This window comes from Cynocephalus volans, chromosome 15 (genome assembly GCF_027409185.1).
Source record: "Cynocephalus volans isolate mCynVol1 chromosome 15, mCynVol1.pri, whole genome shotgun sequence".
Classification (NCBI taxonomy): Eukaryota; Metazoa; Chordata; class Mammalia; order Dermoptera; family Cynocephalidae; genus Cynocephalus; species Cynocephalus volans.
The window spans coordinates 14,621,908-14,649,802 of record NC_084474.1 but is presented as its reverse complement, the minus strand read 5'-3'; the positions used below and the strand labels follow the sequence as shown (position 1 = coordinate 14,649,802).

Genomic DNA, 27,895 nt, shown 5'->3' with positions numbered 1-27,895 from the left:
GCTCACTCCCAGGACGTCCAACTGGGCATCTCACTGCCATGCAACTCATTCATAAAACACCAATAACCAGTCATGAATGAGCTGGTCTCTGGTGCTGTGATTGCAGCCATGGCCGTATTTCACTTCTGGCATTGATTCATGTAATTCATCACTGTTCATGCCTCGGGGACTGCCTGTCCCCTTAGGTAGGTCATATACAATGAGACTCATTGAAGTTCTAGAGTCCTTTCACCACTCTGGGATGGGGGCCAAGATGGACACCCCCTGCCTCCCTCTCTCAAGCGGGCCAGTGAATACAATTACAGGCAACTCTTCAGACACGACCATTCAAGTGCTTTCTGTTTTTCTGATAGTAGTAGTAGACCAGGGCGCATGTTCCTCCTGGGGCTTATATCTCCATTGAAATCTCCTTTGAAAATTTGGAAAGTTAAAAAGCCATTGCATCAATGCAATCCCTATCAAAATACCAATGACAAAATGACATTCTTCACAAAAATAGAAAAAAAATCCTAAAATTTGTATGGAACCACAAAAGACCCTGTATAGTTAAAGCAATCTTGAACAAAAAGAACAAAGTTGAAAGCATCATACTTCCTGACTTCAAAATATACTATAAAGCTAGTAACCAAAACAGCATGGCACTGGCATAAAAATAGAAAAACAGAACAATGGAACAGAATAGAGAGCCCAGAAATAAACCCACACACTTACAGCCAACTGATTTTCGACAAAGGTGCCAAGAATATACAGTGGGGAGAAGACAGACTCTTCAATAAAATGGTGCTGGGAAAACTGGATATCTATATGCAGAACATTGAACATCATCATACACAAAAATAAACTCAAAAAGCATTGAAGACATAAATTTAAGATCCAAAACTATGAAACTACTAGAAGAAAACATAGAGGAAAAGTTACAGAAAAAGGGGGTGGGTGGAGCTTTTTTGAGCAAGATCGCAAAGGCACAGGCAACTAAAGCAAAAGCACACAAACGGGACTACTTCAAACTGAAGAGTTTCTGCACAACAAGGGACACTGTCGTCAAAGTGAAGAGACAACCTACAGAATGGGAGAGAGCGTTTGCAAACTACACATCAGAGAAGGGACTAATATCCTGAATATATAAGGAACTCAAAAGCAAAAAGTCAAATAATCCAATCAAAAAATTGCAAAGGAGCTGAGTAGACATTTCTCAAAAGAAGACGTACAAATGGTCAAGTACACAAAAAATACTCAAAATTACTAATCATTACGGAAATGCAAATTAAAACCACACTGAGATATTATCTCACTCCTGTTAGAATGACTGTTATAAATAAGGCAAAATAGCAAGGACTGGTGCGATGTGGAGGAAAGAGAACTCTCCTACATCGTTGGTGGGAGTGTAAATTGGAACAGCCACTGTGGAAAACAGTACAAAGATTCCTCAGAGAACTAAAAATAGATCTACCCTACGGCCCAGCTATCCCACTACTGAGTATGTACCCAAAGGAAATGAAATCATTATATCAAAAAGACACCTGCCCTCCATGTTCATCACAGCACGATTCACAATAGCCAGGAGATGGAATCAACCTAAATGCCCATAGGTGGATGATGGATAAAGAAAACTGTGGTATATGTACACAATGGAGTGCGATTCAGCTATGTTAAAAATGATTCAAATTGCAACAATTTGAATGAAACTGGAAACCATCATGTTAAGTGAAATAAGTCAGGCACAGAAACACAAATACCATGTGATCTCATGCATATGTGGCATCTTAAAAAAAGAAAGAAAGCGGTTGTCATGGAAGTAGAGAGTAGATAATGGTTACCAGAGGCCGGGAGGGGAGGGGGCCAGGAGAAGGGGTGGACTAAAGGGTACAAAACTATGGCATATGCATGTACTGAAACAACACGCTGTACACCACAAATATGTATAAGTAAAGTTAAAATAAAAATTAATCTGTTAATTAATTTTTTAAAAAGCCACTGCATTACAGCACTTTGTATGTATTCTGAAATCAAACTAACATGCCAAAGAAAAGAGCCAATCCTTTTATATGAACACCCGACAACGTGTCTTTTCCCTGGATTTGTCCAGATAGAGAAGGTACCATTAAGGAATACTTTCATGGGAGAAGGTAATTCTCTGTATTATGGCTATTGGCAATCATAAATATAGCCTTGTTACCTGATATGGCAAAGATGGCTTCCTTTTTACCATGTGGTGGAGCAGGATGAACATGTCTTCACACCTGTGCTAGTCTTCGGGCAGAGAACCATCTTCAGCACCTCTTGGGCTAACCCCCAGACCCTGCCAAAGCTAGGTGAGAGTGAAGCTTCTGCGGTGCCCCTGCTCTGTGTAGAGACCAGTCCCTCCAAAGCCTTGGCATCCAGAGAGACAGCAGCAGAACCTGCGCCCACAGAGCCCCCTGCAATGTTTTCTTATGAATATTATACATTATTTTTTTACCAGGTGTGAAGCATCTTCAAGACATACAAGAATGTAACTCCTTCAATCTCGAGATATCAGGCCTCTATGCTGTCAATAAATCCTCCTTAATTATCTGGAGGCTTTTTTTTTAATGTCACTCTACACTTTGCTAGTTCTCTCAGGCCCTTTTGTTATTCATAATATTCCAATGAAATGAAAGTGATTGCTCACTTATTCAAAAGTTTGAGAATTCTTGACTTAGAAATTTGGATTTAGAAGGATGTAATTTCTGAGGCCCTTGTTCTAGAGAACTGAGACATGTAATTTAATTTGTGAAATCATTCACGGGAAGGGGAAACGGTAGAACCATGGCGTTCGGTTTTCCCCTTTTTTGGGAATCAGACTGTCTGAATCTGAATCCCTGTTCTTTAATTTACTAGCCAAGTGAAACTGGACAAGTCACCTCATCTCTTCAAATCTGCTTTAGTCCATTTGTGAAAACAATTTGTTAATAAACAATTAATACATTTCAACTATTACTATTTTGCAAGTTCTGCTGGGAAGGCAGTGTCCCAGAACATTCAGGCTGATGGGCTCTGAAATTATACTGTTTGAGTTAAAATCCTGGCTCCAGCCCATAACTAATTATGTGACTATAGGTGAATTATTATTATCATCATCATCATCATCATCATCATCATCATCATTATTATCTTGGCAGCTGGCTGGTATGGGGATCTGAACCCATGATCTTGGTGTTATAGGGCTGCACTCTAACCAGCTGAGCTAACCAGCCAGCCTCCAAAATTATTTAACCTCAAGTTGCAGATCTTTGTTCTGTAATATGAGGATGAGGGGTTGTCATGAGGAATTAACGAGAGAGAAAATCAGCATCTCCACAGAAAGTGCACAGCGCAGTGCTTGGTGCATAATAAGCATTTGGAGAATATTAGTTGTTGTAATTATTAATAGTAATGTAGTCACAGCAGCAGTAGTGGTAGTAATATTGCTCTATTTAAGAGGCAACTTGTAATTATTAACTGTGGAATATCTCTGAAAAATGTTCTTGGCAGAATTAATGTTTCCATCCTGACTGGAGCTCATTACAAATACCCATCTTTTCTGAACAGTGCGAGGACCTTTGGAAGAATGTTCTGGGTGAACTGGGAGTGCACAGCATCCAGTAATAGTCTAGACGGGGAAACATGTTTTTCCTTCCTCAGCTGTTCCATTTGATTTACTAAAAATCTTTCTCGTGCTAATTTAAGAGTTGGGATAGTAATGAAAACAACAATTTCTGCCAATATTTCTAATATAAAAATTTTCACTAGTCTAAAATTATAAACTTTAAAGTATTTACCTGAAATCAATTTATTCTCAAAAGGCACTATTGTATAATAGATGTGCACCAGATTTGAAGTTAAAACAAAATCAAAGTGTATGTTTTTTTCATTGTCTTTTTTGTTATTTTTCTTCAAGAGAGAGAGAGCAGAGACAGTGCAAACTGTGTGTGAAACAGTCCTCCATCTATGGTCTTAGGTAGAATACTGTGGCCCTGGACCGTCACTGAATATTTTTTAATGTCGGTTTTCCTCATCTGGGAAAATAGGGGCTTTAGATATCTGCCCAGTTGTCTTCCAAAGTTATTATTGGAGATCAGATGAGAAAAACTTGGACTGAGTTGTAATTAAAGTCGTTGTACAAATTTAAGTTATTCTTATTTCAAAGGGTGAGCTCACTCACCCACACAAATGCTAGTTCTTGGATTTTGTTTGCACTAACTGAAAAACAACCGATTCAGCTCGTTGGTACAATTACCCCATGGGGACCTGAATTTGGCTCCATTTTAGGAGGGACAGTCAGTTTCAGAATATGCATTAAGGTACTGAGGGTGTAGCACCACTTTCTCTGAAAACAGGGGGCTGTGCTCCTGTGGCTGGAGCCTTTCACAGACTCCTTTAAGGAATTTTAACAGGCCCTCCCAGAGCCGTGCACTTGCCAAAATATATATTGACATGATAAACCACAATGGATTTAAGTGTTTAAAGTCAAAAATACACTTTTAAAAATAAGTACTTAAGTTGGCCGATGGAGCAATAATACCTGGATGCTGAATTGAATTTGTTTAGAATAAACCACAGAGTAAACTTTTTCTTCTTAACATTTTGCACTGAAGCGAGGAAAACCAAGGGGAAAGAACACAATTCCATGAAACATTTCCTCATCTCTACATTATGGAACAATTGCAATTTCTAGCGGAGTTGTGTAGCCAAGCCAACAAACCCCGACAGTCTGTAAAAATGTTTAGATTCAAATTAAAAGTAAATCTGCTTCCTATGCCTCTGGATCTGTCTGCTTCTTTCTGTCTTACACTTGTTTCTTACATCTCCTGTAATACTGTCTGGTGCCCAGAAAATCTGCTGCAAAAGAATCCCCCAAACTCGGTGGGGGGGAAATTGCAGAAAAAGCCAGGTGCCTATTTTTCACTTATTTATTCTTTTTTGTGACCGGCCATTAAGGGGATCCAGACCCTTGACCTTGGTGTTATTGACCCCACACTCTAACCAACAGAGCTACCTGGCCAGCCCTATTTATTCTATATCTGCCTGCTGGTGTTGAGATACTTATGGACTGTCTCTTCCTTTGATTATGTGCAGTCTATGTTACACTTTCCAGTTGTCTCCATTGTTTTAACTTGGATGGAATATTGTGAAGTAATTTTGATTTGAGCATCTTCTTGTGTGCATGGGCTACCTATGGTGAACTCCAGTGTTCTGAAGGGTAAAGGTTATTTTGTCTCATCAATTCCGTTCATTCAGACATCACCACCTCCAGCTTATCCTAAGATGTGAAATATTGTTTTTATCATTTTGTAAGCTTTCAAGCACCAACTTGGAAGGAACATCAGAGGGGAGAAACTCGGTTTAACCAGGTAGGTGGCTCAGAGAACTCTTGCCCCATTTTGTGTTTTCCAGTGTGCACAGCATTCAGATGAAACACTGAGATTGCACTGGGGGTGTCCTTGGGAAGATCTCAGAGTTTGCCACAGGCCCCTTGCTCCTCCACTTCTAAAATGGTTCTCCATTCCAGGGGTGGGAGTGGAGAGCAGTACGCCTCCACACAGTACACGTATAGCAGCAGCAGATTGGAGGTTGACAAATTCGCCCCAAGGCTTAGAGGGGACCTCCGCATTTTGAGGCATGAACTCATTTAGTGCATTTGCCTCTGCCAGCGATGAAGGCCCGCCAAACAGCATGGTTAGCCTAGCATGGGCTCCGACAGCCAGGACAGTGGCAGCGTGTTTCCTGGAAGGGGGACAAGTGTTTCCTGCTCCCACCTGACTTTGCGCTACTCCAATCTTAAACCAGTATCCTGATTATTTTATACCAGCCCTCTTATCATAGCTCCAAGCTTGACCCTGAGTACACAGTGCAGTGTCCTAGAGAAAAGTGAGAACTTAAGAGCTTGGCATCATAGCGGCAGACAACCAACTACATTTTTCACTTGGGATCTTAGAATGCCCTATGGAAAGGGATTTTTCTTCAAAGATGTTTAGCATTCTACAGATACAAAAGCGAAAGTGGTTTTGAACCTCATGGACAGTCTTTGTTCATTTTATGTGTGGCAATACACCTACTCACTCTCTATGCATGTGGTTCCTAAGCTCATTGCACTTACTCGTTGTCCTGGCATTCCTGGTGTCCTTTGTTATCTGGACCCTGGAAAGCTTTGATAACACTACTCACTGATGCATTTTCATGACCTCAGTAAATATGATTTCCATGTTCTTCAAATGCCTACTTCTGCTCTCACAGGGACACACATATAACCTCTTTTACTTCCACATTTTAAAACCCAGGAGATGCTCATTAGACAAGCAAAGTCAGATGGGATAGCAAGAAGCAAAGACGTCCCTTTGGGTGGTGGTCCACACTACTCCCGCCAGGCAGGAATGAGCTTTGCTGCCCCTGCCCCTTGCCATACTCAATACATCCACACTCCCGCTCCCTCACCCAGCATCATTTTGCTCCCCACTCCTAACCCTCTAAGCATCCACCCCCTGCCCCTCCTATCTTGCCTTATGAGTCCTTTCGTTTACAGCACTTATAACTTTCTAAGATGCTATTTAGTTCACTTATTGTGTTTATTACAATTGTTTGTCTCTCTCCACTATCATATAACTTCCATGACGGATTTTTGCCTATTTTGTTCAGTAATGAATCTCAAGTTCCAAAGCCAGTGTAGCACATAGCAGGCACTCAATAAATATTTGTTTTACAAATGAATGAAGGCTGAAAGACAGGTACTTCTCTAACATTCAGGTCATTATGTGTACCCTGCTGGTTCTCCTCATCTCTAGGTACAAAGTCTTGGCAACATTTTAAATTAAACGTTGTCCATGTCTTCTTCTCTCTTTCCTCATTGGCCACATTCCTCACTGCCCAGAACTTTTATTTAATCTAAAAACACCCATTTCTTTGGTCTACCCTAACCCATATTCTTCAAAGTGTCCCATGCTTCAATATATATAATTCATTCTCTTTGGGCATGAAGATCACTTTTTTATAGTGTTTAAATATATTCTCCACTTTACTTAAAATACTTCTTTGAAGTCTTAAAATTCTTAAAGCATAATGACACATTATTGGGCAGGTATCTTTATTCAACGAGAAATTCAAGTCCCAACAGTGAGAGAAAAAGAAGTGAGAAAAAAAAGAAGTGAGAGGGAAAGAAGAAATTAAGAGTTATTTAGGGCTAACATGCCCTAGGCAGTGTAGTGCGAATTATGATTCTCATTTACAGTAAGGAAACTGAAGCTCAGATTATGTGATCAAATCAAGGATTTTCTTTGACACAGTCTATTAAAAAATAATTCAGGGGTTCTGTTTTCATAATGGCAATGTGAGGATCTCAACAGATCCAATCCCCAGCCAAAAAAGCAAAACTGTTGAAAATTGTAAAACAAGCAAAAAAAAAAAAATAATGCTTTCTCTCTCTTGATTACTCATCCTTTCTAAGTAAATCCATCCCATCGTTGGTTTTATTGAATCTCAGAGCCATAAACATTTCAATAGTGCTGTGCGTTGATTGAATCGTGTCCCCCCAAATCCATACATTAGAAGCATAATCCCAACCGTAGCTGCTGAGGGTAGGAAATCCTATTATGGTAATTGAAAGGTGGGGCTTTTAAGAGGTGATTAGATTGTAGGATCATGCCGTAGTGAATGGATTAATAATGATGGTTGGGGCGTGGTTCTGAGGGTTTTAAAAGGAGAGTGCATTAGGAGCTCTCTCTCTCTCTCTGCTCCACCATTTTCTGCTATGTGAGACCCCTGCATTACTATAAAGCCACCACCAAAGAAGACCCTCACCAGATGTGTTCCTTGGACTTTGAACTTCCCAGTCTCTGACACTGTAAGCAATAAATTTCGTTTTCTTATTAATTACCCTGTTTCAGGTATTTATGTTATAAGCAACAGAAACAGACCAATACAAGTAGGAAGGTCTGTATTCAAATTAATTACCACAGTGCTCTTATCTCTGTAAATATACAACTGTATTCTTGAAGATTATTGAGTTGCCAAACCGTACAATCTTATCCAGGTAGCCCTCTCCCTTAGGGATACCCAGATACTAAAATAACTATGATTAGTATTGTAATTACTCAGCACTAAAGAATTATTACTCAAGATTTGGATACTATTTTGAGAACACAAGGAGCTCAATGACATAGAGGTAGATGGTATTGATCCAGAAATAAAAAACAAAATAGAAAGTCCTTGATTTTCCACATTTACACCCCATTACTTGAACGGAGATTTCATGTGTCTTTCTACTTTTCCTTCTCCTCAAAAGGTAGGAATAGAGAAAACAATTGTAATGCTTACCGGTGCTTCCTTTGGTCCAGCCACTGTGCTAAGCCTTTGACAGACATAGTCGTACTCAATGCCCACAACCACTTTCTGAGGTTGGCATTTTACAGTTGGGGGACTTGATACTTTTAAATCTAAGGAATTTATACAAAACGCACAGTTAGAAAGAAGTAAACTGGGATTATAAATCTAGCCAGTGAAATAGCAGAGGCCACACCACTAATCACTAAGGACACCTTCCACATTCTCCCATCTCTCCTCAGCTTTGCACATCTTCTCTCTTGTCCCTCCAACACCAAAATTAAAAATAAATAAATAATGGTATTTTTAAAAGAGATATAGGTAATTGACTCAAACACTAGTCTAAACACTCTTGTCCTAGGTATGAGGCGTCATAAGGCTGGAGATGCACAGCCTAATGTTTCCAGGACCACAGAAGAATTAACCAGTCTGGGGTTTTTGCTGTGGTGGTAGTTGTTTGGTTTTGCTTCCTCAAGAGGTAGAGAAATGTAGTCTATTAGAGTTGTGAAAGACATTCTTCAAAAGTGGGGATTATACACAAAAGCTGTCAAGGGTTTGGAATGCTGTTCTACAAGGTGACATATACATTTGAGGTGAAAGAAACAGGGAGATGAGATGACACTCTAGTTGGCAAGTATATTTACTATAACCTGGAAACACCCGCAACTCCAGTCTACAGCTCCCCAAGTCTTTAAGGAGCCCATGTATGTATCAGGAAACTCTAGTACAAGAAAACAACAAGACCAATCTGCTTAGCTGGGGAAAGAAAAAATCCATTTTGCAGATGACCCAGGTATTTTGTCTTAGTCTTCCTTGCTATTTTGTGACAAAGAGCACTATTTTCTCTCACTAATGTTCCCTCTCACTATAGCAGAGGATGGGACAAGGTTGACAAGACACACAGAATCAAACATTTTGAAAGACTTTTTAGAGTCAATGAAAAGGTTTGGTAGAAAACTATCCAATGAATGGTACTGGTTAATTTGTAACTTCCTGCTAGGGCATACATACTCTCACTCACTTTTACTCACCTACTGTAGCCTTTTATTTGTGTACAAATGCAGTAAGTACTGAATGGTGAAATGAATAGTAATTTGAATAATAGTCACAGTCAGAGCTGCAAAGGGAATGAAAGACACTGAGCAGGCAGAGGAGACGGGGGAGGCAAAATAGCCACTGTGTTCAATAGCAAGTTGTCTGAACTGCATGTGAGTCTCAGTCATGCATCTGCAAACCGGGGACAACACTGACTTCACAGGGTTACAGTGAATTTTAAATAAAATTAAGTTTCTGACAATATTTTATAAACTGCACTAAGTGCTGCACTAATATGAAGAACCATAACGGTCTCTGCTTTTGCAATTTAGTGCAGGACATGACAGAACCTCACCTGGAGCTGGACTCAGTGCTGCGACACAGGGAAGGCAGAGAGAGGGAAGCTGTATGTGAGGTTGAAGAATTACTTCTGGAACAGACTGGGTGAGGTAAAGTTAGCATACAAAGAGATTTCAGTGACAAGAGACTGGAAATGGTTTCTGAAGGAAATGCAGGACAGCTTTTGAAGAGAAAAAGGAGAGGACTCCTGTTCAAGGGTAGTGGGACAATCTAGCGATGTTAGTTTTATTTATGTATGTCATGCCCTGAATGTTGATGAGTAATTCCAAGTTTCTTCTCAGTGACTTGGTAAATATGTCCAGTTCCTTTTATAATCTCCCCATGGCCCCCCGCTGAAATTTTTTGAATTTGCTCTTACTTATTGGAGACTTCAGGTATACATGAAAGAACTAGGGTTAAGTGGTAGGGTGTGAGTGAGAAGAAAATTATAGGAGAGAATATTCTGTTCCAAATCGCATAATAAAACTATAAAAGAGTGAAATAAAAGAACAATCAGTTTGGCTTTTTGTAGCCTTTCCTAGCAGAGGTGAAGAGGTTTTTTTTTTTTTTTAATTGTTGTTTTGGGTCTTTTGGGGGAGGGGAGATTTAAGAGGGGGTCAAGTAAGAAGGTGGTAGTAGTGGATGTTATAGCTTTACCAGAGCTGACCAAGAATTAGCTGAGGCTTTCACTTATTACAAATAAGTCCAGTATCTATATCAATGCATTTCAACTATTAATATTTACTTGCACGACATATGGGAAACCTTTGGGTTTCACAACAATCTATAGGTTATTTTTTTAACACACATCTCACAGAAGGAAAGGTGCTCAGAGATGAGCAACTGACTCTAGATCATGCAGGTGTTTAAGAGACAGGGCCTGGGTTCACACCCAGATATTTGGACTCCAACTGCAATGCCCTTCCACAGCCTGCCGAGTTTTCCTTATGTATATTAAGTGGGACTTTTTGGTTTAGATCCTGGCATTGGGAACTTTGTGCTCCTTATGAATGCTCTTATACCTTCCAGGACTCGTGATCCGTGACCAGTGCCTGCACCTGCTCACCTGAGTCACTCTCTTTTCTCCAGCATCTCCTCAGTCTATCATTCCCTTGCTCTTCGTCTTGCTTTTATTTCCTTGTAACTTGCCTCCTTCCCCTCACCAGCCCCAACACTGAGGTACAAGGCTTTGAAATGACACTTTCTTTCTTTAGTTGCTTTAGGAAGACTACTTGGACTGGGGGGAGGAATCTCAGTCAGTCCCAAGCCTATTTATTTGTGGTCACTAAACATAGTGATAAAAGAAGCAGAAAAATTGGACACACAGACCTAGATCACTCTTGCAGACTGGTGAAAGATTTTGTAGATGAACAGATTTTTAAATGTAATTGAAGAGTTTTCCTAGATAAAAGCAGTGTTCTGAAACAGACTTTGCATTTCGTTGTGCAATAGCACCATCCAGTTGTCAGAAGAAAAGCCCAGCAGCTCCCAGAGAAATGCAGCCAGCTCCGGGGGTCTGAATGTGGCAGGCAACTTGGCTTCAGACCTCACAAATGCTACTCTTTACAGCCACAAGGCTGTCAAGTGCAGTCCGACACAAGCAGCGACAACAGAAACCACTCACAGTATTAAAACTTGTCAGTGAAAACTGTTCTTGTGTTTATAACTGAAAAGCAAAACAAGTCTATCTCTTTTAGTCTCCTTTTTGGAATAAAAGCATTTGACATTTAAACTATTTTATTCTCTTATTCTTCCTCTGCAAAATACAAATGGAAGTTAGAAAATTAAAGAGTGCATTTAGGTGAGTTGATTTGCCTAATTTTTCCACCTCCGGTTATGTACCCAGCTACCCACAGGACACACCATGAATGCCACAGTAGAGACGGAAGGGGAATGAGGAGAAAGTGAGATGAATTCTGATTGGGGATACTGGGAAGGCTGAAGAGATTACTCGTGAGCTGAGTCTGAGTAGACAGGTGAGATATTACCTGGAGCAACTGGAAGACAGTCGTTCAAGTTCGGAAACTAGGATACGTTCGGAAATGGCAAGTGCAGCAGGAAGATGCTGTGCATGGAAGAATATTTTCACAACTGTCTCCCTCATGGACATCTAAGGCCGCAGAGAACAGGGCCTGGGTCTCACATGTCCAAAAACAAATTCCTTCCCAGCTTCCTCATACTTGCTCCCTTCATACATGTGCCAGATCTCAGAGGATAAACAAACAGAAAGAATTTAGACGTTAGCCTGAGGTGGTGGGCAGGTCTTGGGAATTTAAGCAGAGGAATTATTGCATTTGCATTATCCAAAGGCTTGCCTGGCTGCAGTACAGAGAAAGAACCATTGTAGGGTAACAACTGATGGGAGAAAACAGTGAAGACAGTTTCGGTGATCCAGATCACTGTAGTAACTTCTCTGCCTCAACACCTCCAAAATTATTTTTCTAAACACAAACTGTATTTTACAGCCTGCATCTCAGAACTCTTAATAGCTTTCTCTTATGTACAGAGTAAGGTCTTAGATACCAAGCACAGCATTCAAGGCCCTTCTTAATCTGAATGCATTCTACCTTTCTAGATGTATTTTCTCCTGCTACCTCCCTTCACGTACTTCGGCTTCTGTAAGGACTTCTCCCCAAATACATCATGTGTATGGGCCCCTTTGTGTTTATTAAGGCTACTGACCCTCTCCGGAGTTTGCTCCTCCTATGTGTTCCTTTCATTCTCCCTTGCAGCATAGTGAAGTTCTTCAAGGGCCAGAATGGTGACTTACTCCTCCATCCACACCATTAGCCTAGCACCTTGCACATTGCAGGCACTCGGCAAATATTTGTGGAGCAGAATTGAACTGTAACATCAGTACTTGTACTTAAATTAATTTAATATTTATTGTGCTCCAGAAGTCATAAACAAAAAGATTAATCAATTTAATAACATTTAAATGAACAACACTGCACAGAAATGTTTTAAAAAGTCAAAAGATGGACTGACTGGGGAAAATATACAGAATATGTATGATAAAGAGGTGATTTCCATAATATACCTAGTTCCCCCCAAAATTCACACCAACACTCTGGGGGAAAAAAAAAGAAAAGAAAATGAATACATCTATTCTATTTTTTTACTGATCTGACTGGGAAGAATGAAAGAGTCTTGAAGTACCCAGTGGGAATAAGGGTATCAGAAAAGAAACACTCACAGGCTTTGTTTAAGAGTATAAATAGGTGTGCTCCTCTTTGGAGGGTGATTATCAATACCTACAAAATTCAAAATGTGGAAACCTTTAACCTTGAAATTCCTCCTTAGAAATTTATCATACAGATAAAAACACACACGGGCAAAGACCCACATACACAGATGACTGTTGCAACCTTGTGTATTAATAGCATACCCATCAATAGGAGATTTGTTCACAAATGGTATATCATACAATGGAACTGCAGCCACTGAAAGAGGTGGAGGAAATCTATAAGCAAGGATAAAAAACTATTTCAAACTATGTCATTAAGTGAAAAAAGAAAGGTTCCCTACAGCTCATGTATTATGATGTTCCATTTGTGCAAAATAAACATACACAGATATGCTTGTATATGCATGGAAAACCTTGAAAACACTTGGCAGTGGCTACTTCTGGGGTAGATTTATTGTACATTTTATACCCCTTTGCATTTTAAAATCCACGTTTTTCAATGTGTTAAATTTTGAAAGTCACCACCTCCCAATCACATACATTTGCTAATCACTTATTACACACTAGAAGCTGACCAGGCATTATGGATATAGCCATGAATAATATTGCTTATGTCCTCCAGGAGCTTAAAAATGGATACGGCAGTTCTCCAAAGGATTGCTTTTACATGCTACAGACACTGCTCTGCCCTCCCCCATCCCATTGAGAATCTGTAATGAGATGCTTCCTACAAGAGTGAGATGCACATGAATAAAGTGCCTTCTACATATTTTGTTAGTTGATAGCTGATATCAAAGGTTTGCGTGATGCCAAAATTTGTCACTGCACTCATTAACATCCTGACACAATTATTTCTCCAATTAATTTGCTTCATCTCTCCCAAAGTAGAATGCTGGAGAGAGAAATACAATAGTGGCAAATTTAACAGTGGCGATGGAATTAGGAAATAACTGAAGACAAATTTAGAAATGAATAGTTTTGCTTGGGTAGAGCCATATTATGATTACATATAAATATATGTTAACAACTTGCTGGTGAAAAATCCCAAAACAATTAGTGAAGTTTGTCATCAAAAGCAGTTCATCAAAAACACACCTCTAGAAACCAATCACCAAAGAGATATGCCATTAATACAAAGCTACAATAATTAAGACAGTTTAGTGCTGGCATAAGGATAGACATATCTTTGAACAATGAAATAAAATTGACATTTCAGAAGTAAATTGAGCCTCATGTACAATCAATTCATTTGCAACAAGGGTGCCAAGACAATTCAGTGGGGGAAAGAACAGTCTTTTCCAACCAGTGGTGCTAGGACAATTGGATAGCCACATACAAAAGAATGAAGTTGGACTCCTACCTCACACCCTATATAAAAATTAACTCAAAATGGATCAAAGACCTAAATGTAACAGCTAAAATCATAAAACTCTTATAAGGTGTAGATCTTTGTGGCCTTGAATTAGGAGATGCTTTCTTACACATGACATCAAAAGCAACAATAAAAAATAAATTGGACTTCAAAATTAAACACTTTTGTGCTCCAAAGAATAACATAAAGTGAAAATACAACCCACAGAATAGGACAAAATTTTTGCAAACCATCTACCTTATATGGTACTTGTTTCTAGTGTATATAAAAAACTCTTACAACTCAGTAATTAAGACAACCCAATTAAAAAACATGGAAAGGGTCTGAATAGACATTTCTCCAACGAAGATATACAAATAGCCAATATGCACACTAAATGATGCTCGACATCATTAGCCATCAAGAAAATGCAAATCAAAACTGCAATGAGATACCACAATGAGATACACACCCACTGGGATGGTTGTAATCAAAGGCAGCCAGCAAGCAGTAATGAGGATGTGGAGAGATTAGAACTCTCAAACGCGGCCGGTGGGAGTGTAAAAGTGTGGCCACTTTGGAAAACAGCTTGTCAGTTCCTCAAAAGGTTAAACATAATTACCATAAGACCCAGCAATTCAACTCCTATGTATATACCCAAAGAGAAATGAATGCCCACACAAAAACTTGTACAAAATGTTCAAGAGACAGCATAAGTCAATAGCCAACAACTGGAAACAACCCAAATGCCCATCAACTGATTAATGTATAAATAAAATGTGGTATATCCATCCAATGGAATGCTATTTGGCAATAAAAAAGAATTAAGTACTGATATGTGCATCTATATAGATGAACCTTGAAAACATTAGGCTAAATGAAATTATACAAATTATATAGATAAAACGTTATGCTGTATTTCATCTAGATAGATGCCGGTCACAAAAGACTACGTATCGTATGATTCCATTTACATAAATGTCCAGAGTAGGCAATAATATAGATACAAAGCAGATTAGTGGTTGCTAAGTGGTGGTGGGTGGCATTAGGAAGAAATGGGAAGTGCAAATGTTAACCATGGGTTTCATTTTGAGGTAACAAATATGTCCTAAAATCGATTGTGGTGATGGATGCCCAACTTTGTGAATAGACTAAAATCCATTGAATTGTATATTTTTAAATAGATGACTTATATGATGTGTGAATTATATCTCAATAAAGTTATTTTTTTTAAAAAAGTCTTTCAGGGTTGAGTACAGGCTGCAGCCTTTTTTCATGTAAGCAGACTCCGTGCCCCATAATCCTAGGAGGAGCTGTGCATCGAGTGAAGCTTTGGCAGTCACCTGAATCCGCAGGCCAATGTTGCCCAGGGCCAGCCTCGGCCTGAGCTCCACCTTGGTCCTCAGCACTCCAGACCTACAGCTCCCTATAGGGCCCACCAGGAGCTGGCAGGAAACCTCAGTCCAGAGACCCAGCTTAGCAATAAAGCAAAGGTGTTGAAAATAAAAAGTTAAAGAGAGCTAAAGCAGTACAAAGAGCTACAGGATGAATGCTGATATTGGTAGGTATGTTTGAAAAGGTGGCATTAAAATTCTCAACCCTTAAACAAGCATGTTTAAAAGTACTGAAATGCTTCTCACACAATTATGTATTAATTCTGTTCAGGTCCTATTTTAATCCATCTTTTAATCCATCATTTTTATAGTAATCAATACAAATTTTAAAAATTTTTGACACAATCCATTTTGTATTCAAATAGAATCACATTTAACAATCAAGGTCATATGGCTTAAAAACTTCTGAGCTGCGTTTTGAACTCGGATGGATATTCAGGGTCAGCAGCCATTAAAGTGATGCTCTTGGTGTAAGACTAGATGAAGAGGCATGAGCAATTTGTTCTCATTGATGTTCTAGTATGCATTAAATTTTGTTAAATAATATGTCTTTCATAAAACTATTCTGTAGATTAAACAAACTGGATTTTAAAAGGCAGTGGGCATAAGGACAGTTGCTACACAATCCACCTGTCACTATCCTGAATATTTTTTTTTATATCATAAAAGGAAGTTAAGCTCTAGTCTCATCTAGTGTCATGTTCACCAGATGAACCCCCTCTCCCTTCCTTGCCCATCTCATCTTGCAAATAAAAATCCTACTTCTAAGGGAATCTTTTTCCCCCATTACTGTGGTTCAAGAACTGATGCAATGGCTTCAGAAGGTTATCCAGTATTTACTGAGTTTAGTCACAGAATCCTGTAACAAAGCCTTTCCTTATAGAAAGACCAGTTTTTTTCATGCCATTTATTTAGGACAACATTCCTGCATCCTTTTCCCTCCAGTGAATGTACTAACGTTACTTAAACTTGAGTGATGTAAGGACAGAGTTTTTAGGAATGAGCCTGGCATCTGAGGCCCACCACACCTTCAACTTACCTTTCCAGTCTTCTCCCCACACTCCTCCACCTACCTGGAACTCTAGGTCCAAAAGTCTACAGACTACTCGCCAGCAGGAGCCAAGCCTGCATTGATCACTTTGCTGCTCACATCATTTCTTTGCCTTGGAAACACTGCTTTCCTCTCAGCCCCACTAAGTCTTTAGGTGTTTACATCTGATGTTCCTTTCAAGATGCTGAGGGAAAAGTTCAGCTCCTCTCATAGCCTTTGCTAACACTCCCTTACCTCGAGGAAGCACTATAAACTCAGTGCCACAGAACAGCCAGCAGTACACCATCATCATGGCACTGAGAGCAAACAAAAAGCACACGGGGCTAATTTAACTCTGTCTCCCCTTGTAGAACTTAACATCTGTCTGGGTGAGGCCTGGAAAGTCTTAAAAGATTACAGCAATCATTTATTAAAAATATTCATCTGCTTCTAAATTATATAAACAATTTTAATGCAAACATTCAATAGGGCATCTTTCCCATTGCTCCCAAGATTTCATCTCTTTCTGCTGCTGTAGGCATAGGTGGATTCACTCCATTCCGTCTTCTCTGGATCATGACAGAATGCTGTGTATGGGCATAAAAAAAGAAGAAACCAAAGTCAGTCATGTATTATATGCTAGTCATTTGTCAGTAATTCGCTATTGCTTCCCCAAAAAGGAAATTCTAAAAGCCAAGTTTAAAAAAAACCCAAAACCTAATTGTAGGAATTCAGATAAATGTTTTAAACAAATAGAAGTGATTATTCCCATAGGAATATGTTAAAAGTAATTGGGAAGGGGATATACTGTATAAGTACAAGAACACAAGCATATATATGAGGAGTCTTCAAAAAGTTCATGGAGAGATTAGTATTTATCTATTAATTCTATTTTTTCCATGAACTTTTTGAAGTACATGTGTATAGTCCACCTAGCAGAGCTACTGAGCAACTGCTAAATGAAACCAACAGTCCACTTAGTAAAAGGAAAGGAAATAGCTGGATCAGTGCTCAGGGAAACAGAAATTATATACCAATGTCTTGAGAAACATGGAAACGTTTGAACTGTTATGGATAGCAGTGGGAGAGGAGGAGGCAGAAGTACATGCCTAATGTAATGTGTTATGGCAGGGTTCAACACCAGGAAAACTCAACTCAGTACTTCTGGGCTGCAGATATTTATATTCCTAGGAAGATCTATATTAATATTGCATTCTTATACCTTAGAGTAAGTAGGATGAGGCAGCTCGCAAGAGCTCTCGAGGATCCTTTAGGGCTAACATAACACACAAGATAAAGTCAAACAGTTAAGTTTCTCTACAGCCATCACTAGGAAAGAATCGTGTGTACTGACTAATTCCAGGCCTTAGTTTGAGGCCTAACAGATGGGTTTTAACTTAAAGCTAACCAAGCTACTAGGCTTACCCAGAATCTCCGGCAGTTTTTGTACTTCAAGAAGTAAACGGAACATCTTTCTCTGTTATAGTTATTTTCATTCATGCATCTAATAGAAGCATCAGATTCCTTAAACATGTAAGAGAGGCATCTTTTAAAACGAAGAATGAGATCTTTAAAAAAACCACAAAAACTTCTGAAGCTGCTTCCCCCCAAAGCAGAAAATATGAAATAGTTCATTTTTGTTCGTTTAAATGGGTACACACTTATAAAAACTGAATTATCTTGCCAGCTATCCCAGCACTCATTCTGCTCAGGCAGACATCTTCCTTTTCATAGCCTGGGCCAGTTTTCTGAATATCTGATCGGAGGAATTTGAACTGCATGGACTGATATCATTTAATCCACTAAACAAGAAACTTTTGAGGCAAGGTGCTCAGAATCATTGCTGTGCAGCTAGAATCACAACCCCGTCTCCCACAGTACAGCTCTCCTGCTTTTCTAAATTCTCACTTTGGCTTTAATAGTTTAATCTTAATGTTGGTTTTGAGATCCTAAGTAAATTGCTAATAACTGGTCTACATCAAGGCAACTTAAATTACCACCATTCATCTCAATGCGTTTTTGGCTATCACTCACTCCATTACATAAGTAAACACACTATTATGTAAGCAATTTTAATAGATACCATTAACATCACTTCAAAACCAAAGTGAGCAGCACAGGGCTATGAGTTCAAAGGAGGGTAGCTACCATTTGGAAATTAAATTTAAGCTGTATGAACTGGAAGTAGATTGGATAACAAACTTCAAAGTGAAAGGTATGATTCTGAGAAGTCATCTGAAGTTAAGGTTTAACCAAACAGGAAGGTAATTGGCTTCACAGATCTAAGAAACATGTTCTATCTCAACTGATTTACTTAATAGACCTGCTGAAAACAGACCTAATATACAGGACATAAATTTCTATCCCAAATATTTAATGAATATATACATTTGGAAAATGCATACTGGATTAGGGAGTATAATTCTCCTAGCACCAACCAGTATGATGAATGCATTATTCAAGAGCAGTAAAGCCACAAGTACTACAGGCCACATAATGCCAATAAAAGCTTATTACTACAACAAAATATTTGGTTTATAAGATACTGTTGTGAAAATCTTTAGGCTTTGAATAGGCTAATTCTATTACTAGTCCATTAATCTCAGCCAGGTTGTCTCAAAGACATGATGAAATTATTGCTATTAAAACCATAAATTTCAGTGACAGTTTAAAAATATCATACCTTCCAAATTTCCGTGTTTGGACTAAAGATTTTCCTCAGTGTTACATATGCCTATGTAGTATTACAGTGACAACTAAATGTTTGCATATTATACAAATAAGGGATACTCAAGAGGAGGTAAATCTTTGTTAACTAAATTATGAATATTTAAAAACACTCTAGTGAAATAAGAATACACTGGCCAGGAAATTTATTTCTTGTAACAGAAATAACTTTAATACAACTGCAAAAAACAGATACCCCCCCAAAATTAGAAGTAGCCTGTTCTTCCAACTTAACACTCATAGAAATTGGAAGCAAACCACCCTACCGACAGGCAAGGATTTACGTCAGGATCTCTCAGCCTCCGCATTACCACGGGCATCCTAACAGTCTTCTTACTGCAAGTAAGATGGGGAAGAGTTACACAGTAGATGATAGAAAATAAATCAGTAAATATCCTTAGCCCCACTTGAAACACTTGAAAATGTAATTTTGGCATAATGATCATGTAGTGAGGAACTTCATGTATTCTCCATATTTTGAGAATAAAGACTTGGATGTGTCCTTCTTTTGTACTGCCATGGTACCTTCATACAAAGGCCACATTGAAATAGATCTACTGAAATTTGATTTTAATGACCAGTAAGAAATACAGTTCAACTATAATTCAGTTGTAGTTCATGCTCACTTCTTAAGTTTAAGCAACTAAATGTACTAACAAAATCTAAGAATATGGTATACACTCTAAAAATTACTTCCTTATTATATGTTGATTAGCATACAAAATAAGCACAGAAAAATTGAGTACAGCCCAATTTTAGCAAAAACATTCATCAAGTAAAGTACTGGAGTGCCTACTCTGTGGCCAGCACGAGAAAAGCAAAGTTATTGCTTAGTTGACATTTTGAAAAGCCATAGTGATTTAAAAAAAAAAAAAAAAATGTTAAAACTTTACTTCCAATGGCGTCTTCTATTTAAGTGATACTTCCCTGGGCTGAAGTAAGTCAGGAATGCTGCAATGGTTCAGTAATCTTCCCACTCAAGTCTTAGAGACAGAGCTTTGTAACAGTCTTTATCGAGTAAAGATGATCACAGTTCCTCAAAAGCCAATTAGTTATTCCAAGTCAAGTCATACACACGTAGTAAATATGTCAACTATATCCCAGGATAATTGCTCATTATCATGTAATTCAACTGAAATTGGTGTGCCTACTATCTTTAAAGCAATGTCAAGGGAGAACGCAGCAAATGCAGTGTGACCTACAAAACTCCACTGATTAAAAAATTGCATTGGCCTGTATAACCAGAGGTCAGAATTTTTGTATGAAATGGTTTCTACTTTCCTTGACCACAATGGGACCATCAAAAAACATCAATCATGTTCAAAGAAATGAAGTTTATTCAGGAAGAACAATCAAACCTGATGAATGGGGTACTCTTAATCAAGAGTCGTCTGTTAAGGGAAAGATCAAGATGTCCAGGCTAAAACAGACCAATCTTTGCAAAGAAGGATGAGAAGGGTTTGGTTATTTGGGGTCCTTAACTTTCAGTAACCTATAACTAATCATTTTATTTTATGATTTTCATTGAACAATACATGAAAATACCCAGCTAACAGAAACACCTTCGCAAAAAGGAAATCCAAGATGTTGTTCAATTGTATCTAGAAGCGTCTTCCTCTTCTCGACACAATCTATTGCAGGCTTGATTTCTTCTTAAGAGAGATGAACTAAGCAAGTCCACAGCCTTGGATGTGAGAACACAGAACTCTGTTTAGCTGTTCATACACCTTGGATGTAATAATCTCAACAAGGATCAGACACAAAATTCAAGTTGTATGCCTTACATGAAAGTGTTCTACTCTGTATTTTATTATCATCATCAGTCAGAAATTCTTCAAAAGTAACACCTAGGTAACATCACATATACCCGGACCAAGTTTGTTGCATGAGTTTATTCACATTTCATTCCCTTTTCCTTCCGGATTCTAAATACAAGTCACTCTAAGTTTGGATTTCCGAAACTCACCTCCTTTGCATGAATTCCTCATGCATTAACTGGAAATGAAGAAGAAATGTCAATTTACAGTGAGGAGCGGTGCTGAATGAAGAAGGGCAAGATCGAGTGCTCTGCTAAAGAGGCCTTATCTACTTACTTTTTGCATGTACTAAACAGATGTTACAAGGCTCTACTACTGCAGAGGACAGCCAGAAAGAAAACCAAACAAAGATTTGAGGGAGGGGCCGCAAAACCACAGCACACTTGAGGAATAACTCTAAAATCCACTCCAAAGAGCACACTGCTTAATAAAGTAGCTGATTTCCAATCCAGTTTTTCACGTCCCCGCTCTCCAAGTAGCTGTGAAAGGGAAGGGGGAAGGGAACATTACTGAAGACGTCCTGTCCACATGCTGGTCCAAGCCGGGGCCAAGGCAGGGTCTGTGGCTCTGCTAAATAGGGAAGGTGAAACACATCTTGCCGTTAACCCACTGTTGGGTGCAGAGGGACAGGGTCAAGAAGTCCAAGGTGGCGTACCAGAGGGAGTTGGAGAGGTCGAAGGAGAAACTAGACAGAGGGGAACCCAAGGCCTCGCCGCCCTCCGCGGTCTGCCCGTCAGTGTCTAATCCGGGACGACGGGTACAGGTGAATACACCTTGCTCCGTCCTGCGAAGATGCCGAGAGGGGCAGGGAGTAAGGAACACGCAGGGAACTGGGGGTGGGAGCAGGCAATCGCGTTTCAAAAGCTGGAGAAAAGGAGAGTGAAGGAAGAGCTGGAGGTACCCGGACGGAGAAGGGGTCACCTTCCTCGGCCCCGGCTCGAAGAGACCAGAGTGGCGGGAAAAGGAGCGACGGGAAGGGGCTCGCACTGAGCCGAGGCCTGGAGGGAGCGGCTCCGGGCGGTAGATGTGGGTTCGGGGCCCGCGGCGGCCCAGGTGCGTCCCCCTATTCCCGCTTCCCTGAAGCCGCTGCGGAGGTAGGGAAGGGGGGACCACTTACCTCAGGCAGCAACTACTCCACAACCCAGGACGTCTCCAGCTCCAAACACGTCAATGGCTCACGCAGCAGGACCTTAAGTAGCGCGCAGCCCAACATGCTGCCCCCGCTCCCCGGCGGCCGCCCGTCCAATCGGCGCGCGTCGCAGCCAGACTGACAGCCGCGCGGGGCTTTGCGCGGCGGGGGCGGGCGAGCCTCGCCCCGCCCCCAGCTGGCGGGAGGAGGACCAAGGAGGGAGTAATGGGCGTGGCGTCGCGCGAGGCCCCGCCCCCAGCGCTGCTGCCCGCCTCTTAACACTTTGGCTTGATGGACGGCGCCACCAGCCAATCGACGGGCCAGTCTCCGGCGGCGGCGGCACCGAGTGGCCGCCCCCAGGGCGGAGCGCGCGCGGAGGGCGGGTGCAGTAGCGGGCGGGGGCCGGGGGCGGGCCGGCGGGAGGCGGGGGCGGTGGCCGAGCAGGCCGGGGGAGGCGGCGGTGGGCGCGACGTCGGCGGCGGCGGCGGCGGCGGCAGCGGCAGCTGCAAGTTGGGCTGCAGGGGCAGCGCATACACTACAATGGCTGCTGGAAAGAGGCGTAAGGAAACAATTTCCAGGCCCGCCGCGTCCAGCCCGAAATATGAGAAAAAAATTATTAGAAATTCCGCGGGCGGTGTAAAGGCGGCGGACGGGCCGGAGGGAGGATGTTAAAGCCCCGCGGTGAGTTCTCCCGGGGTCCGGGGCGGCGGAGAGGCATTTAGCGGGAGAAATATCAGGGTTATTTAAATTATGGGACTAGCTGAGGGGGCAGAGGAGCAGCGGCGGCGGCAGGAGGAGGAAAAGTTTGTGCTACTCTCAGCCCCTGCTCAGGACCCCAGAGAGAAAAATAATAATAAAAAATAAAATAAAATAATTAAGCGGGGCTGCGAGGACTCCCGAAGTCGCTTCTGACAGGGCAGGGGGCGATGCGGCTGGGGACCCGAGGGTGAGGTCGGTGGGAAAAAAGAAACCCCTTTATTCAGGGTCTGGAAAGTTTGAAAAGTTTTCCTCCTCCTCCTCCTCCTCTCTGGTGCTGTGAATATTGTGACAGCGGCAGCGGCAGCAGCGAGAGCGGAAGACATTAGAGACCCGAAAAATAAGGGAAAAATTAATATAAATTCAGTTTTGAGAGTAAATTCTCCGCATTTTCCACCAAAACATCCCGGGGGAAGGTCGCTTCCCAAAGGGCCTGGCGGAAACCCGCAGTCGGCAATATTTGGGGGGCACTTTGAGTGACTTGGGGTAACTTTGCCCCTTTTTCAAAAGAGGTTTTTCTTTTCTGGAGAAATGAATTTGTTTTTGCCCTTTCCTCAGGTGGGCGAGCCGGGGTCGGGGTGCGGGGTCTGCGGGGAGGTGTGAGCCCGGGGTGTGTGGCTGCGAGGGGGGGTAGGGGGAGGGGGTGCTAAATGAAAGCAGGAGATCGGCACAGAGCAGGGACAGCTTGTTGTCAGTATCATAAACAACCAAAATGGAGGGAGAACTCAGGCATATAACCAAATAAAAATTTTTAAAAAATCGCAAAAAATCCCTAAAAATCCGGGATGCTCCCCCTTTTCTCGCTAAAGGTAAAAGTATGAACCGCCTTTCCCCTGAAGTCCATTTTGACTTTTCAGGGACCAAGGAGTTAATATTTATTTATTTTTTAAAACTTTCGAAGGGCAAAAGCCTTTTATAACTCAACCGACAATGAGAAAACGTGAAAATCCAATGCAAGAGAAGCAGGGGGAGGGAGGGGGGAGGTGGTAGTGCAGAAACTGCTAAACTTATTGGTAATGTGTACTGATCTGAGATAAGATAAACACTATATTTGCTATTTTATAACTCCCTTTTAATGATCTTTGCGGGTTTTTTTTTTTTTTTTTTTTTTTTTGGTGGAAAAAAAGTGATGCCATTTTCTTAATAGAGTTAATATGTGTGATTGGAAGAATAAACCTTTCCGGCTTTAGATTGCATTTTCGTCGCATTTATGCTTCAGGTTTTGTTAGTGGCTCCCTCCTTTCTTTAAACTAGTCTCACAGAGGAGGGGTAAAGAGGTGATGTTGTACAGAGAGGCTGGAGTGCAAGACTGGAGTACCTTTTGGGGAGGGCTGGGGAGTTGCCTTGGTTTCTCCCTTCCTGACACGTTGCTTCTTCACCTGCTCATCCTCACTAAAGAATGTTAAGCTTTCTGGTTTTATGTATATAAAAGGATGGTGCCTCTTGCATCACATTGATGTTAATGGGAAAGTGCTGCTGATGTTGGTTCCACGTGGGATATGGGACAGAGCAGGGCATTTTAAAGGGACAGCTTCTCTTTTCTTATAGTTTTCATCACCTACACAGAATCTCTGTCTGAGGACCAAAACCAGAGGTGCTTGAGAGGGTGTGGTGATGGAAGAGCCTTCTCTTTCCATTACTCAAGTGCACCCACCTTTAGGAGTGATGGAGGGAAAGAAGGGATAAACAAGCTCAACAGAAGATGGATATGTGTTTCGATTAGTTTGTATCCAAGCGTTCTTTTGTGTAACAAGCCCTCCCAGGAACTTTTCATGTTACATTGCTTTGCTTTGGAAGCTGATTTTGGAAGGAATTGTGGAAAAATGGAAATAGTTTAAGGTGTGTGGTGTAATGGTATAGCATTATTGAACAGTTATGAATTCTGTGCACTGAGATCAAAGAGCTATGTATGCCCATAAGGTGATTTTACAGCCATTTTGTAAAAGCTGTAAAATACCTAATATTCCATTTGGCTTAAAGTACATTGAGAACTTCTGGTTGAAAATTGCAGACAGGGTGGTGAAGATTCTTTAACATTGTAAGCAGTAGGCATTTCTTTGGGGGGAAAAAAAACCACGTACATCAACACCATGGAAAAGTTTACATATGTATCCATTTTTAAAGTCCATCCTATACATGTGCTGTAACTTTGTGCCTTTGAAAAGATTTTAAAATCCTGAGACACATCAATTTGCATGTTTTAAGTTGAATTTATTTGTGTTATTTAACAGGAAATGTTTGCTGGTCAGAAACTACTGTTGGCTCTTATGTTTTAGATTTCCACAATATTTTTAAAGTTTATAATATGTAAATTGTTAGCTATTTGGGGTTAAGGTTAATCTTGAATAGAAATTATTTGTCTTCCGTTGTCCATAGGTATATGGAGTTTCTGAAATAAATCCCTATTTTCCTTTGTTTTTATGATGTATAGAAATGGATTGAAGTTAGAGCTGAATTTTTAAATTTCTTGTACAGAATCTTTTTTCTTGCCATTACTGTGTAAACAGATTATTATTTTGTGATCCATTGCATGTTACCTTGTGTTCACAAGGAAGCTCCTCTCTGCACCTTTCTGTAAATACCTGCATAACAGCATTATAGTGTTTGAGTACATCATCTTATGGCTTCTGATTTTGGAAGCAATTACAACTTTCTAAGAACTCATTAAAAAATTAATCTCATGAACCGCTGTTAAATCAAAATTGATTGGAAAGGGATTAAGCTATCGATGGAGAAGAAAAACTCCCCTGCTCCCCAAATAATCTTCTGTCCAGAGGTTTCAGAATGTCATTAATACCTACAAAAACCTTTGAAGTTTATCTTACATTTTCATAGTATTTTGGTTCAAGGTGGTTAGGTTACATTTTCTGTAAGTCAGAATTATGCTATGTGTTTAAAATAAATGAGACTTTTCAATCTTGAATAGTTGCCATTTTGACAAACTAGACACTAATATCAATAAATTCAATTTCTGTAAAAGTGAAGGAAAAGTATTTCTATTATAGTAGTAGATCACTGAGTTGTTCAGGTTCGGACACTTCAAGTTATGATTAGTTTATTGTCTACCTAAATAAAAGTGCTGCTATTGTGATTTTTATTTATTTATTTATTTTGTCTCACACATAGGGTGGTATAAAACTTTCTTCGTATTTGGGTTTTACACAACTAGCTACTTGTCTGAATTAGAAAACACACTCAGAGTGCACAAATGTAAAATTTGTAGTAGCGCAATGTCTAATTTGAATTGTTTGTATTGAACTTTTTTGATACCTTAGAAATATTACCTGTTGAGCTCCTTTGTTGGAAGTTATTATTAAATTATACCAATTTAAAGAAATTATTTAAGGATATTGTATACTCAAAATCTTTATTTCATTTAGAATTGGAGAAACCTCATAGATGAAGATTCTTATTTGAAATTTATATGCCTAATTTTGCTGTTAGAAATCCTATTATGAATTTAGCTACTGTGGAACATGATTTGTGAGTGTGGGCTAGTACTGATAAAACTCTATATCTGTATATTTATTATAACCAAAATATTTTAATAAAAAGATATTTACAGGTAATAAATTAGTGAATTTGCTTTTATTAATATAGTTTTAAAATTTTAAGGATGCTCTTTGTGTTTTAATATCATCCAAAGATGGGGTTTTTTTCCTTCACTTTTAACATAATCCTGGTTGTTACTACATACATTTTGGTTTGGTATTCTGGAAATTTTCCTTTCTAAAGATTGAGTTGTTTTTTTCCTAAATTAAATGTAATGCTCTCGTCTTAACTGAGATTTGAAAAGCCAGATAACTAAAACATGTATCTTTAGCTATCTTTGAAGTTTTGTTTCAGTAATCATTTGCCTCTTGAGCTCTGTATCAAAATGATTGCTCCTTTTAGGAATGTTATAATATTTTTAATTTGAATCTTGTTCTTTGGAAAATTAAGATATGTGAAAAATTACCTGTTACACACACACAGACACACACACACACACCCCCAAGGGGGGAAAAAATCTTACTGAATAACTTTACTTACACTGCCTGGAATACATGTTCTTTTTGATGTGTTTGCAATTTATAAGAAATAAATATAAATTTTTTCTCTTTATATTGATAACATCTTAGATTCTTAAGTTATTTGAGTAAGGGAAGAGTTTCAGAAGGAGAGAACTGATTCTGTCCTACAAAATTCCAAATAGTGAATATGTTCAAGGTAAAAGAGCTATTAATTGTCCCTTGAGCCACTTTAAAAATATTTTAAGAACATGATAAACACCTTTTCTGAAACATTAAATACTTTGAAAGTATATCAGTCACTGCTGAAAAACAAAAGTGGATCTTTAGTTTTTTTAATTTTAACAGGAATTAATATAGGCAGCATATTTAACCAATTAGGAAGTGTTTAGGTAGGCTGGGAAAAGTATTTACAAATAAGTTAAATGTGAGGGCAAGGTGCATCAGATTGATGAACTGTGAAGTTAACTATGATCTTAGAATTCAGGCATGGAAATTCTTTTTCATTTTACTATAAGAACACTTTGGAGGTCACTAATTTTTACTTTTTGTATTTATTTCAATGCCTAAATTTTTTGAAATGCCCGAACCTGAAATCCACTCTTACACTTTTTATTTATATCAGGGCAACTTTTATATCTCATTTGCAAATTTAATTTTTAGATTTAATTTGAGAAACTAAATGAATTTTTATATCATAACACTTTATAAAAGTATTGGTGTGTAGTTATGAGAGATAGACATGTGTGAAAGCATAGTAGAAATTATTACAGAGGCATAATTTGATTTTTACTTTTAAATTGATTG

The 27,895-nt window shown here is 39.6% G+C and overlaps 2 protein-coding genes across 6 annotated transcripts in view; one reads left to right on the top strand and one right to left on the bottom strand.

Annotated features, from left to right (window-relative positions):
* Nucleotides 1-17,097: 17,097 nt before the first annotated feature.
* On the bottom strand, nucleotides 17,098-22,384 carry CHCHD7 (coiled-coil-helix-coiled-coil-helix domain containing 7). 5 transcript variants are annotated; one of them, XM_063079839.1, is made up of 7 exons: nucleotides 22,311-22,360; nucleotides 21,849-21,977; nucleotides 21,470-21,672; nucleotides 21,343-21,371; nucleotides 19,643-19,712; nucleotides 18,075-18,173; nucleotides 17,098-17,236 (listed from the first exon to the last, which is right to left on the bottom strand). In XM_063079839.1, the coding sequence occupies exons 3-7, from the start codon at nucleotides 21,476-21,478 to the stop codon at nucleotides 17,132-17,134; spliced, it is 312 nt and encodes a 103-aa protein (XP_062935909.1). In that variant the 5' UTR covers nucleotides 21,479-21,672; nucleotides 21,849-21,977; nucleotides 22,311-22,360; the 3' UTR covers nucleotides 17,098-17,131. The 5 variants fall into 5 exon arrangements, with proteins under 5 accessions (XP_062935909.1, XP_062935908.1, XP_062935911.1 ...); XM_063079838.1 differs by lacking the exon at nucleotides 21,849-21,977 and having other exon boundaries at nucleotides 22,311-22,371; XM_063079841.1 differs by lacking the exons at nucleotides 21,343-21,371; nucleotides 21,849-21,977 and having other exon boundaries at nucleotides 22,311-22,371.
* Nucleotides 22,385-22,892: 508 nt separating this feature from the next.
* The window catches only part of PLAG1 (PLAG1 zinc finger), a 38,062-nt gene continuing 33,059 nt past the window's right edge, over nucleotides 22,893-27,895 (top strand). The window contains exon 1 of the mRNA XM_063079968.1: nucleotides 22,893-23,003. The gene's annotated coding sequence lies outside the window, so the exon portion shown is untranslated. The remainder of the gene's footprint in view (nucleotides 23,004-27,895) is intronic.